The following is a 12878-nucleotide window of genomic DNA, read 5'->3' as shown; positions in this document are numbered from 1 at the left end:
TACTGTTTCTAGTCCCTGGATGCTTAGTTCTAGATGGCAAATAAGTTGCTTCGGCTGTTTTAAAATTGTAGCTGAAAAAATGGCCATCTGTCTGGAATGGCTGCTGAATATGGATTGCATACTTTTCTTCCGTATTATACAAGGTGAACAATGTGACTATTCATGTGATTTGTCATATTTTTCCTCTCTGTTGTAATGTTTTTTCTTCTGCATCCCGTTTTTTATGCTTACATGCACTTTTGACAGGAAGGTTTCGATTGCCATCCGTACCTTAAGGATTATTTTCAACTGAGTGCATAAAATGCAGTGAAACACTTGTCTTTTATGGGACAGTTTTATAGCTAATGGGTTATAATAATTCCACTAAATAATAAAAATCTTAATTTGTAACAAATCTCTATGAATAAGTTCTATGAGAGTTGTTTATGAGTAATAAGTTAAACTGTAATTGCCAGGGTTCTCCCTTTGTTTTCTTCTAATCGTGCTCTAGCCAAAATAATGAGATTAATGAAATAAGAGAACAGTAATCGTTTGTGATCTGCTGGACACAAACGTCGCTTCTCTGGAATGTGAAGCGTAGGCAGACCTCCCAGGTATCATACAGTTTTCTTACTAGGTTAGCAATTTTTGGCATTAGGCAGGTCCTCGTCACAGAACTCTGTGTAGATGTATCTGTTGGTTACTTTTTATTAATTAAAAAAAAAAAGGCATGTGGTTCTTGATTTGCTCTTTTTATTGTATTAAATGGCAGATGTCTTCTGTCAAGTAAAGGGGTTTTAGGCTCTGGGGAATTTTTGTATTGCCTGATTGACCAGCATGACCTAGCTACTTGTGAAATCTCTTTGTAGACATAAATCCTGTATCACTTTGTTCTTTTTGTACCAAGCATGCAGATTTCCTGCCTTGTATGTGTTTTTTTTTTTTTACCTGCTTACTGTAGAAGGGCCTTGTCAGTGTTCAAGAGATTATCGACAGAAACAGAAATTATGAGAATAATACCTAGGAGAGATTTGAACAAAGGCACACTGATTTAAGTGAACGAATCGAGCTGACTACATGTTACTGATTAGAATTGACTCTGAAACTCTTCACTTTGCACCTAGATTCATAATTTCTTGCTTTACAGTAGTCAAAGAGCATGTTGGTGGGATTCCTTGGAGAAGGGAAGTTGTACTGGGGAGTTCTTCACCTTAGGAGACATACAGAGATTAACCAGTCTCTAAAAGTAACTTTGTTGTTGTTGTTCTTGAATAACATTCTTTGCTGTTGCCTAATTTGAGGGTTATAGCTGGAAGTGGAAGGGAAGCATTTCTTCTGGTTGATGAGCAGTCTCCAAAGTCTGACTCCTCCGTTTTTCTTGCCTCTGTTGCCAGAGGCTCTTTATTTAGACTTGATGGCTGTGGCAGTCACTGTGGATTAGAGGCACTGAAATGTCTCTGATGATCATTGGATTCTTTTTTGACTTTAGCTCAAGACAATGTTGTGGTAATAATGTAATAAATGATACTCTAATGTTATGTGCATTAATAGCAGTCTGTAACGTAGTGGTATTAATGGAATAAAATCCATGTGTCATTCTTTTCTTAGCATGGATTGTGTTTAATCACCTGTGAGAGCCACTGTTTCAGCTGGCATTCAGGCCAAATTTAAGTATACTTACTGAGTTTTGGGGTGTTGGTGTTAAGAGACAAAGCCAGCATGGTGTAGCATATTATTATTGTTCTTAAGAAAGTATCTGAGCCCTTTGTAGTAACAGCGAGCCTTTAGCCTCCAGGAGCAATTGACGTGGTGTGAAAAGTTGGTGGACACTATATGTCTTGATGACAGAATTTTTGCTTCTGTTAATATTAATTAAATAAGCTTCAGAGAAATTATTATAGGAAGCCAAAATGCTGTAGACTTAGGTGCAGCCCACAACTATGTCAGATCTTTTTTTTACAAACTTTGTAATTAATTGACCCATTATTGTATGTTTAACAGCTGCTAGAAAAGTCTAAAAAAGTTTAGAAAAGTCTAAACACTCATCTTGTAAATTGTGTTTTATTTGTGTTGTTAATGATTGTTGTTAATTTGTGAATTCCTTCTGAACTTGGAGTTGCTTGAAAGGTTGGATTACCACTCATTTGATTTTATACATTTTATATTTTTGGTTTTGTTTTAATGCATATTAAAGCATATACCCATGCATGTCTATTACTAATAGAAACCATCACTTGTGTAACAAAATCTGTAATGGGAGATTGTGTTCTAATGGCTATTCTAACGAAGGCATCCCTCTTAAAAGGAAAACATAACAAACTACAAATGCTAGGGAAGATTAAAATTGTTTACTTAAACCTAGATAAGCAGTTTGCCAAGTCAATATGAGCTTTAAGTAGTTCCATTGAAGTGAAGGTACTGCACCAGTTATTTAGAACCTGGTGCAGAAAAGTTTAATTAGTGATGGCTGAATCATGAAAAAAACAGAATCAGTCAGCTAATGAGATGCATGCGTGTGTCTGGTGCTTATTGGACTGCCCATTCTGGATCCTGCAGAGGACTGTTGTGCTTAATAGCAGGGGATAAGGGAGAAAAGCTTTCATATTCCTGTAGCATGGGGAAAAAAAACCCACAACAAAACTTTAAGCAATAGTGAAAGGTGCAAGGGCTGTCTATGAAAAAGACTAGCATGGATTTTCATCAGTTTTCATTCAATTTATGGTTGGTAGGCTATTTCTGTCTTCTTTTGCCACAGGGATTTGGGAGATCCTTTTAAATTGAAGCAGCCGCCTATTAGAGTTGCATTTGTCTGAAATCTTTTCACCTTCCCCCAAAGTTAAATTTGGCCTCTGTATTTTTGTGGAAGGCCAGCTGTTCTAGCACCTAGGTCAGTATCTTTGCTGATGTAAGTAAAGGATGTCTTGACTGTTAAGAAGTTAGTGAAAGATGTTTTCTTTGTTTTGTTGATTTCCCAGTCGTTTTCTCCTTAGTTTCAGTATGCTGATCAAAAATGAAATGTAAAACTGCAAATGAGAACTCCTACCTTTTTAAATGTGGTGAAATTTGTAATGGAGAATTCTTAGTATCTAAGAAATGAGGTAATTCTCCCTCCAGAATAAAAAGGAAGGGTCCAGAGAAGAGGTGAGGACTGGACTTTACATGGAGTGATAGGCTGGAGAAATTAAGATCAATGTTTGTGTAGGTATTTGGGCTTAGAGCTGCTGTTCCTCAAATAGAGGAAGTTAGAGAACTTCCCTTTGAAGTTTGAGGGTAAGACTTAGTTTTTCTTTGCTTTTGAACTTTAAATGTTAGTAAAATTTTGCAACAAATGGAAGCCTGGTCAACAGGGGGACGTTTCTAGTTTGACCCCAAATCTGTTGAAGTGACACAGGACTGCTGAACTTCATGGTCTTTGTCACCAGAACTTTAGAGCAATATGTTAGACCTAATGATGCTCCTCTGTGCTTTGTATGGGTGTGATTAGCAGCTGGGGTTTGTGGCATGCTTTAACAGGGAAGGAAGGAGGCTAGGACAGAATATTGAAGACAAAAAATGAAACATAAATTGAAGGGATTTAAAACAGTGAAAAGAGTGGAAAGGCTTAGGAAAGCACTTACTGTTTCTCCTGTGATATTCTTCTGTTCATGTGTTGAAAAAATATTTTTCACCTATTTCTAAATAAAAATGTATTTTAATGTATCTTTTAAAATGCAACCTATAGCTAATGCAGAAGTAACTGAGTGGAAGAACAGATTTCTGTCCACATTGCCCCCCCACCCCAAGTGCTGACAATTCTGAGGTGAAGATTATTAAGTAGCTTATATTTTAAATCCATAATGACGTTTTGTGATTATCTTCTATTTCCAACGTAGCTGTATAATCAGGAATCCTACCTGAATCAGACCGTATGGCCTGTTTTTATGTTGTTTTCTTTCACTTGCATCATTTTCCTTGAGCTCTGTTTAAGTTTTACAGAGGCTTCTGTGCTTGTTACAGGACAGTTTATGAATCCACATCAAGAATGCGATCTGCTAGAGCACATGGAATAAGCATTGTCTGATTTTAAATAGTTGTCTTTAGAACCGAATCACAGCTTCTGATGGTTTTTAAAGTAACTTACTGAAAACAAACCTTGTAGTGGTGTTTTGAGGATTCCCAGAAGCTTATCCAGTTGTGGTTGCAATGTTTCATTTTGTAGAAATGTAAGGAAATGCTAATGCCTTGTTCTGTAGAGGTGATGGCAGGAAAGGGATATGTATGGGGGCAGAATTTCACTGCCAGCCCCATTGGAGAATAGGAATAACATATGCTAGCAACCAAACTAGAGATCCCTTTGACTGAATTAAGTCTTGTACTAGACAGAGTAAATTACAGTTTAACTGTAGAGATAAGATTAGCAAAAGATTAGAGTAGGGGCTGCTCAGTTTACAGTACAGTAAAAGTTTGCTTTGAAGTCTGTTTGGGCCCTTGCTTTTTTGACTTGGGTAAGTGATCAGGACTGAGATTTAGGTCTATGTGGGAAGTATAAATTTGGTGAGGTGCGTGCCTTAGAAGTGCAGAGATCAAGAAGATGTGGTCTAGAGATGAGAACGTGTAATAAATGGTGGAAGTAGGTTGTGTTTGTGAAGGTGAGGTGTAAAGGAGATGAAGATGTGTGGTTGTATCTGAAAGGAAGTTAGGAGCTATTATGGGAAAGATGAGGGAGATCTGGGGCATGGGGAATGCCACTTGATACGATGAAATGAGTAGGGAGGTTAAGAACAAGTGCCAGGGCTGTAGGGTACTGGTTAGTGGGGCTGGAGTTATGGCACTGCTGTTGTCTCAGACTTGGGAAGCAAGTGTCTGGGTGGTGGGGCAAGCAGGGACTTGGGGTCCTTGTGGTAAGTTTACAGAGCTTACATCTCTGCAACTGTCAACAGTTGGAAACATTCAGTGAAAACTTATTCTTTGTTAATTTAGTGAGTTTGTCAAATTAATCCCTTTAAACATTCACAAATGAAGTTACTAAATTATTAGAGGGAAAGATGATCGCGTAAATAAATAGTGGGTGGGTGTTAGACTTGTACTCTTGTACTTGCCATCCCAGTATGTCAGAAACAGTGAAGAGACAGTAAGATGTAACATACTCCTGCAGAATATTTGTGAGAAGTCATTGTGAACAGCACCCTCTTTTTTAATAAGTAATTTGCATATTTAAGTAACTGCATGGCACGCAGAGGTCCCACAATACATTGAAAGTACTAAATTCTGCTGGTTAATAATTCATTCGTATTAAAACATACTGGCTTTCCTGATACTATTATTCTGTCATTTTGTGCTTACATGTGCAGTGTGCTAGTTAGGGAATGAGGTGAGAAAACCTACTGATTGACAAGCCGGGAATGCATCACATTTCCTGACAAGTCTTAAAACACTAGAAAGAAAGAAGGCAGGATTGTGTAATCAAAGCAGAAATTTGACTTTTATGCTATAAAGTTGACTTATTGTTATCTTCAGCTGCTAGTTTCGCAGAAAAACAGAGGGGCTGAGGCTGTGGGGGCCCTCTGGAGGCCACCAGGCCCCAGCCCTGCCCCAGCAGGGCCACCCAGCGCAGGCTGCCCAGGCCCATCCCCAGGCGGCTTTTGGAGATCCCCAAGGAGGAGACCCCACAGCCTCTCTGGGCAGCCTGTGCCAGGGCTCCTCACCCGCACAGCACAGAAGTGCTCCTGGGGCTCAGGGGGAGCTTCCTGGGGGCCTGTTTGTGCCCAGGGCCTCTGCTCCTGGCTCTGGGCACCACTGAAGAGAACCTGGCTGTGTTGTCGCTGCGCTCTCCCTTCAGGTGTTTGACATTGATGAGGTCCCCCTGAGCTGCCTCCACTTCAGGATGAACAGCCCCAGTGCGCAGCCTTTCCTCATATACGAGCTACTCCAGTCCCTTAATTGTTTTCATGGTCCTTCACTGGACCCTCTCCAGTTCATGTCCCTCTTGTACTGGGGCCAGAACTGGGCCCAGTGCTCCAGATGTGGCCTCCCCGGTGCTGAGCAGTGGGGGAAAGATCACCTCCCTCAACCACTGTCAGTGCTTCACCTGATGCAGTGCAGGACACCACCAGCTTTCTGTGTGGCAGGGGCACATTGCTGGCTCGTGGTGAACTTTGTGTCCAACAGGACCCTCAGGGCCCTTCCTGCCAATCTGTTTCCCAGCTGGGTGGCCCTCAGCATATGTTGGTGTATGGGGTTGTTCTTCCCCAGGTGCAGCACTTGGCACTTCTTGTTGAACTTCATGAGGCTCCTTTCAGCCCGTCAAGGTCCCTCTGGATGGCAGCATGACCCTCTGGCATATCGGTCACTCCTCCCACTTTCTGTGGGTTAGCTGAAATGTGAAGGGCGTTGGGAAGCTTCTGTTACGGTTCTGGAATTTTTGGATTATGTCAATAAAACTACTTGAACAATTTATCCCTTCAAAATTCACCTTCGCTTCCACTTCTGGCTGTCACAGTGGCACTGTTTAATGTGTTTGCTCTACATCGAGTAGATTAATAGCGACCCTGTTACAGTTGGAATTGAGTTGCCTGCAGTTACGACACGTGAACTGGTTGTATGTACTGCTTCTTCAATGTCCTTTCAGGCGGTTGCTTTGGTTATTGCTGCAAGGAAAGCCCGATAGTCCTTTACGCTCAAACTCGTCCCTTCCCCCCTCTCCCCCAGTGCATATCCCGCTAGCGAAATGTTAACGACAGCATGAATGAAAGCAAGCTTGTTTTTTTGGAGGCTGCTTATAGTGTAAGCTTCCACATGACATATTTGGAGGAGGAGGAGGAGCGCTCTCTGACCTATAATCTCAGTGGCTGCTTTATCTTTGTGCAACATAACAAGAAAATGACTGATAAGAATTTGAACGCCAAACCCCAGGCAGAAGAAATTTTGTTTACTCTTTCAGTTTTGAGCTGCTTGAAGGACATGAGCGAGCTTTGTGCCATGTAAAAAGGTTAGAGGTTAAAATGGAAAAAATCCTTTTAATTCTGCTATAGCAGTGCTTACAAAAGTAGGAAGTTTTCCTCATTAATATAATGTTGCATTATGAAGAATCATGAGTTCAAAGGCCGTAGGTTTTTCAGTGTGTAAGGTTAAGGGCAGTGAGAACTATTTTCCATACCAGGGTGATTTGAGAACATAAAATGGAAAAGATGACAATTTAGTAGGCAGAAGCCTTTATTTTGTGAAAATTTTTTTTGCAAAAGTTATTTCTGCAAATCATCCCAAGGGTTGCCTTCTTTCCTATTTCTCAAGCTTGTGTTTTGCCATAGATTAGCATTGAGCAGGTGAACATCCTAAAATAATTAAACATCTTCTATGCAATAGGAGCCAAAAACAGTGAAAAAGAAAACCTATCATTGACAACTGGGAAAAAATAAATTCTTTAGGTGTTCCAGTAAAGAATATGCCCATGTCTGATGAAGGAGAAAATGAGCGCCTGTGCCTTTGTTGAAATATTTATAGACCTAGAACAATGCAAGAAATTCAGTCAGTGGTGGAAGAGGGTTTTTTGTTTGTTTTTTACTTTGTTGAAGTGTGGCTTTAGTTCAATCTATTCTGTTTTTTTTTTTTTTTTTTTTTTTTAATTTAACCCAAGCATAAAGTTTTTAGGAAAACCCAATCTCTGCAAGAGACCCCTATTCCCTCTAGCCCCAAAGAAAAAGGAATGTCACTTTCTTTAAAATAAGTTCACAAAGTAATTCTGGTGCTGCATAATTGGTAAATTGCAGATGAGTTGAGTGAGGTCTAGGTCAGACTGTGTGATTCTTCTCTTTATTACCTCCCTGAGGAAAGGAAATAGCAAGTGACAAATACATACAATTTGTCAGCCCGTACTTTGAGTAAAAGAAAAGGAAATCATTAATACTTGTTGGAGTGAATTTCTGGCTTATGCAATATGAAGTCAAAAAGCTAATGTGGTGATTTAGTATGCTGCAGTGGTGTCATAATGTGCAACCTGTCTTTAATTTTTCATGTTGCTTAGATTAGCTGGGTCAGCAAATGACCTCCCTGCAGTTGGTTGTGGCTCTTAAAAACTGTGATCTTCAATAAAATATCCTTAGGAAACTGATCAAAAGAAAGTACACGCAGACTTCTGTGGATAAAGGCAAATATTAACAGCAGTTGTGTAACTTCTTTGTGTTATTCCTTCTCACTTAAAACACTTTGGACTTGAATGTTAGTTACATAACCCAAGAGTGCTTCTAAATAAGCTTTCAGCATTTTTCTTGGATGTCTCCGCTGCACGGCTCTGGCATGCTGAAGGAATTCTGTTTGCCAGTTCCATTTACTCCCCTTCTCCCTTCTGCTACGTGGTTGCAAATTATAGCCTGGTTATTAAGGAGTTCGCTTGAGATGTAGACTCCTGTTTTGCGATGTCCTATAGAGCATAGATCACCGGCAGCAGAGGAGAGGTTATCTTGGTCAGTAGGTTTCTTCAAAGGAGATTCAAGGTAGTTTCATGAATTGGTGACCTTTGTGTCATGTACCCTGACTGAGTTCCACGCTCTTCAGTCTCTGGTTTGGAGAGGGGACTGTAGTGACTTCCCCTGTGAAAAAGGGGAAAAGGGATTTACCCAAATTAGTGCATGATGTCATCCTGAAATTGGGTATTTCTGAGGTGACCAAATCATGCTTTTTATGGGAGTTATTCACCAAAAGCAAATTGATCTTGCTGTATTTAAGTCCACACAGTCAGATCAGATAGTTTTTAATCTGAAAATAGCACAGCTAGAGAATCAGAGATCCTGAAGATCATTTAAGTCTCTGTCAAACACACAATGAATTTACCAGTGAGGTGACATATGGTGTTTTTAAAAATTTCTTCCGTGTTGGCTTGAGGGGAAAAATACAACTGTATGTAACTGCATATAACATTGTTTTTTTTTCTTTTTTTTAACAGCTTGCTTTTACACGAGATGGACTCTGTGGCTTATGGAATGAAATGGTAAAAGATGGGGAGATTGTATATCCTGGAACAGAATTAACACAAAGTAGTGAACTACCTCCAAGAAAAGGTATGTTTTTTTTTTCCTTTTTTTGTGGTGAAAGTGGAATTCAGAGTTCATACTGGTTCATACTGGCTTTGGTTTCTTGTCACGTGTCTACACAGTCTGCCAGTGTTCATATTTTGAGTTAAATGCAATTGGAACTGATCTCTTTTAAAGTGTGCAGGAAGGTAATGTCTGAGTCTTCAAATGAGGGCTTAAATCTGTTCCAGTCTCTTTTTAAATTAAACATCATAACCACTCGTGTTATGATGAGCGAGGCTTGGCGGTGTCCTTCTGTTCACTCTCCTTGGTGTGTTTACAGCTGAGGCCTTTGCCTAAAGGAAGTGGGCTGAGGAAGGGGTAAAGGTGATAGTGCTATTTCTAATTTTGTTTATAGTCTTCATGAAGTGACTAAAAGGTCAGCTGAAAACTGTCCGCAATCCAGCTGCACATGTAGTGCTTTTTTTTTTTTTTGTCTTCTAGTTTCCTTTAGGGCAGGTCAAACACTGCAAATCAAATGACTGAGTAAAGTATCTATTCAGATTAATAATCACATTCTTTGATTAGAGACTTGCTCAATATTTTACGAAAGAAATAGAGAATTATTAATATCTGTCATTGGATATTCAATGATTTTCAGCCTTCTGAAATACCTGGATTTGGTGTGCCATTTAGCTTCCCCTTGTAGTGGGTTTACGTGGCAAGGTTTTGGTAGCAGGGAGCCATAGGGGTGGTTTCTGTGAGAAAGATCTAGAAGCTGCCCCATGTTTGGGAAGGGCCCCATTGTTTTCCAGATCCGAGCCAATAAGCGATGTTGTTTTGCGCCTCTGTGAGAGCATATTTAAGACAGGGAAAAAACGCTGCGCCACACAGCAGCCGGGAGAGTCAAGGGAGTGAGAGAACAGCCTTGCACCAAGGTCAGTGTAGAGGGAGGGGGAGAGGTGCTCCAGGCGCCGGAGCAGAAGTCCCCTGTGGCCTGTGGTGAGGACCACGGTGAAGCAGGCTGTCCCCCTGCAGCCCATGGAGTACCACGGTGGAGCAGGGTTCCACGCTGCAGCCCGTGGAGGAGACCACGGTGGAGCAGGTGGCCCTGCACCGACGGAGGCTGCCGCCTGTGGAAGACCCCTGCTGGAGCAGATTCTGGGCCGGACCTGTAGCCCGTGGAGAGGAGCCCACGCAGGAGCAGGTGATCTGGCAGGAGCTGCTGCCCGTAGGGGAGCCAGGTTGGAGCAGTTTTCTCCTGAGGGATGGACCCCGTGGTACGGACCCATATCTGGAGCAGTTCTGGAAGAGCTGCTGCCTGTGGGAAGCCCACGCCGGATCAGTTCATCAGGGACTGCATCCCGTGGGTGGGACCCCACAGCACAGGGGACGAGAGTGACGGAGAAGGAGCGGCAGAGAAGAAGTGCTGTAGACTGACCATAACCCCCATTCCCCCGTTCCCCTGCGCCGCTCGGGGGGAGGAGGTGGAAGAGGGTGGATGGGGGGAAGGTGTTTTTGTTTTTTTTTTTCCTTTGTTTTCTCACTTCTCTCGCTTGTTAGTTGTAGGCAATAAATCTTACTATCTCCTTATGCCGAGTCTGTTTTGCCCGTTACAATAATTATTGCGTGATTTTCTCGTCCTTATCTCAACCCTTGACCCCTTTTCACATATTTTCTCCCCATTCCTCTTTGAGGAGGGGGAGTGAGAGAGCGGCTGTGGTGGAGCTCGGCTGCCCACTCGAGCGGAACCACGACACCCCTTTATCAATAAGGGGGTTTGGGGAAAGCAGCAAAAACTTTCTTAAAAATGTGAGTGTTCAGTTACTATGAATAGCACAAGTAGTCTGCCTTTTTGTTCCTTTGGAGGTGTGAAGTGTAGGTCCAGTAGAGTGGAGGTCATGTCCGTTCTTTTCTACGTACTTCTAAAACACCTATATTTTTTTTTTTTTGGAAGCTACAACAGTTTAGAAATCTTAAGAGTTAAGAGCCTGAGAAGGCTATATTCAGATCAGTGTATGAATTCTCTTTCAGTGTAGTTAGCCGCCTTAAATGCCACCGTGCTGGACTGCAGGGTTTTTAAGATGTAACTGTTTTGTTTACTAGACTTGAACTTTGAAAAGGAAAAGTTAATCAAGGCTATTTCTGGTCAGCGTTGATCAGGTTGTATGTTTGATTTGGTTAGGCGCTAGTGAGTCATGAAACCAGAAAAACTGGTGGTCCTTTTGCAGCTCAAATTGAATTTCATGAAATGAAAATGTGGAATACTTCAGTCTGTTTAGTTAGTAGTTCATTTTTTACATAAATGTTGTACAAATCTATTTCAAGAGGAAGTGGAAAAGTGCATGCCAGTAACCAGACTTACATAAATCCTAGTGTTTTTATATGAAAATCAATATATTCAAATATCAATATTCGGATTATGCTGCTCTATCGACTAATTTGGAGATGAGAGGTTGCTGTAGTCCTTTTTATTTAGTCTGTTGTAAGAAGTTTTGATTTATACTCATATGTTCTAATCCTTTTACTTCACTAGTGCTGTATCGTTCTCTGCTAATGCTGGCTGGGCTGCTGGGCAGAGGTGCTTCATTCTTGCAGCGGGTGATCAGCAGAGGCAGTAGATTGGAAAACCACGTTATTGATAGTGAAAAGGATTCCTTCTCTTCTCTAGAAAGTGCAAATACTGCATTTGTTTTCCTTTTAGCAGAAACATTTGGTTAGGAATAACCCCTTTGTTTTTTCTTCATGACACTTTCAGAAAAACATGTGTGATTAATGCATCCAGGGAAATGAGTTTGCTTGTTTCCAAGTATCACCGAAGGGCACAGCTGTGACAGTAGTGATGTTCAAATTCAGGTGCGCTTGCGGTATGGCATGTACTTAAAAGGTAGTCGGGCTGCCATCAGGAAAATTGGATCAGTTTAATGTCTGAAAATATTAAAAAGTATTAATATTTTTTCCCTATTAAACTTTTAAGTTAGGAAGCCATTACTGTACATTTTGAAGATGTCAGTTGATGACACAAGTCCTTTTTTTGTTTCCACAAACTTGTGTGTAAATGGAATTCCTGTTTCAATTAGCTACATTAAATAGGGTAAAATTATAAAATAATCAACTTCATGCCTCTGTCCTGTCACTGGTAAGCACAGTGGGTTTCCTCTCCTCTTGTTGCCTCTTCTCTTCTGTTGTGCCCCTTATCGGGAAGTTGGACCTTTGTCAGCCTGGTGCTGTTGAATGCATGCACCTCACTCAGCATTGTGTCTGCAAACAGATGATCAAGTCCAAATGCCCAAGTGGTTGCAGAGAGGCTGGCACAGCCCAAACCTTTGTAATGAGAATAACAGTATGTGGGAAGTGGTTATGCTGGCTACCCTTCAGACAACATGTATATGAAACTGTAGCAGTGAGCAGGCATGCAGGCTGGCTCCTGCTTTGAGACTCCTTTCACGTTTAAAAAAAGTTCTTGCTTACATGGGAAAAGTGCCTCTCTTTTTCTTGCTCTTTGCTGTGTCCTGCAAGCTAGTTACATTGGCTGTACTCAGTGTCTTAATCATTCAGTACTCAGCTGTGGATTACCAGACTCTTTGCAGAACGGGGAAATCCAAAGTCATCCTGTTGGACAGTTTGACTTCATAACTACAAAATGCTTTATTGCATGTTCAACAGATTTTTTTAAAAAATCATTTAAAAAGTAGTATACCCCAGAAGACAAACTTTATTTCTGGTTAGGGCTAGGAGATTCGAATTTTCTGTCATCTGGACTTCTACACCTTGGAGGCTGTGTAAATATGATTTATAAATGGTTAGGCATGCATCCTTCCTTTACAAATAGCAATCAACATTTATGTATATTTACGTAGTCTATATCATGTAAAACACTTAGCATTTGGGCTTTTCAGTGAATCTTCCTCATCC

General features: G+C 41.0%; 1 protein-coding gene across 4 annotated transcripts in view; it reads left to right on the top strand.

Moving 5' to 3' along the window:
* The window catches only part of HERC2 (HECT and RLD domain containing E3 ubiquitin protein ligase 2), a 110405-nt gene that overhangs the window by 1956 nt on the left and 95571 nt on the right, over positions 1 to 12878 (top strand). For all 4 annotated transcript variants that reach the window (XM_084303368.1, XM_084303369.1, XM_084303366.1 and 1 more), the window contains exon 3: positions 8897 to 9011. In XM_084303368.1, coding sequence (XP_084159494.1) covers positions 8897 to 9011 — 115 coding nt within the window. The remainder of the gene's footprint in view (positions 1 to 8896; positions 9012 to 12878) is intronic.

This window comes from Netta rufina (genome assembly GCF_964035555.1).
Source record: "Netta rufina genome assembly, chromosome: 1".
Taxonomy (NCBI): Eukaryota; Metazoa; Chordata; class Aves; order Anseriformes; family Anatidae; genus Netta; species Netta rufina.
The sequence above is the reverse complement of the archived record's forward strand: the minus strand, read 5'-3'. Positions and strand labels throughout refer to the sequence as shown.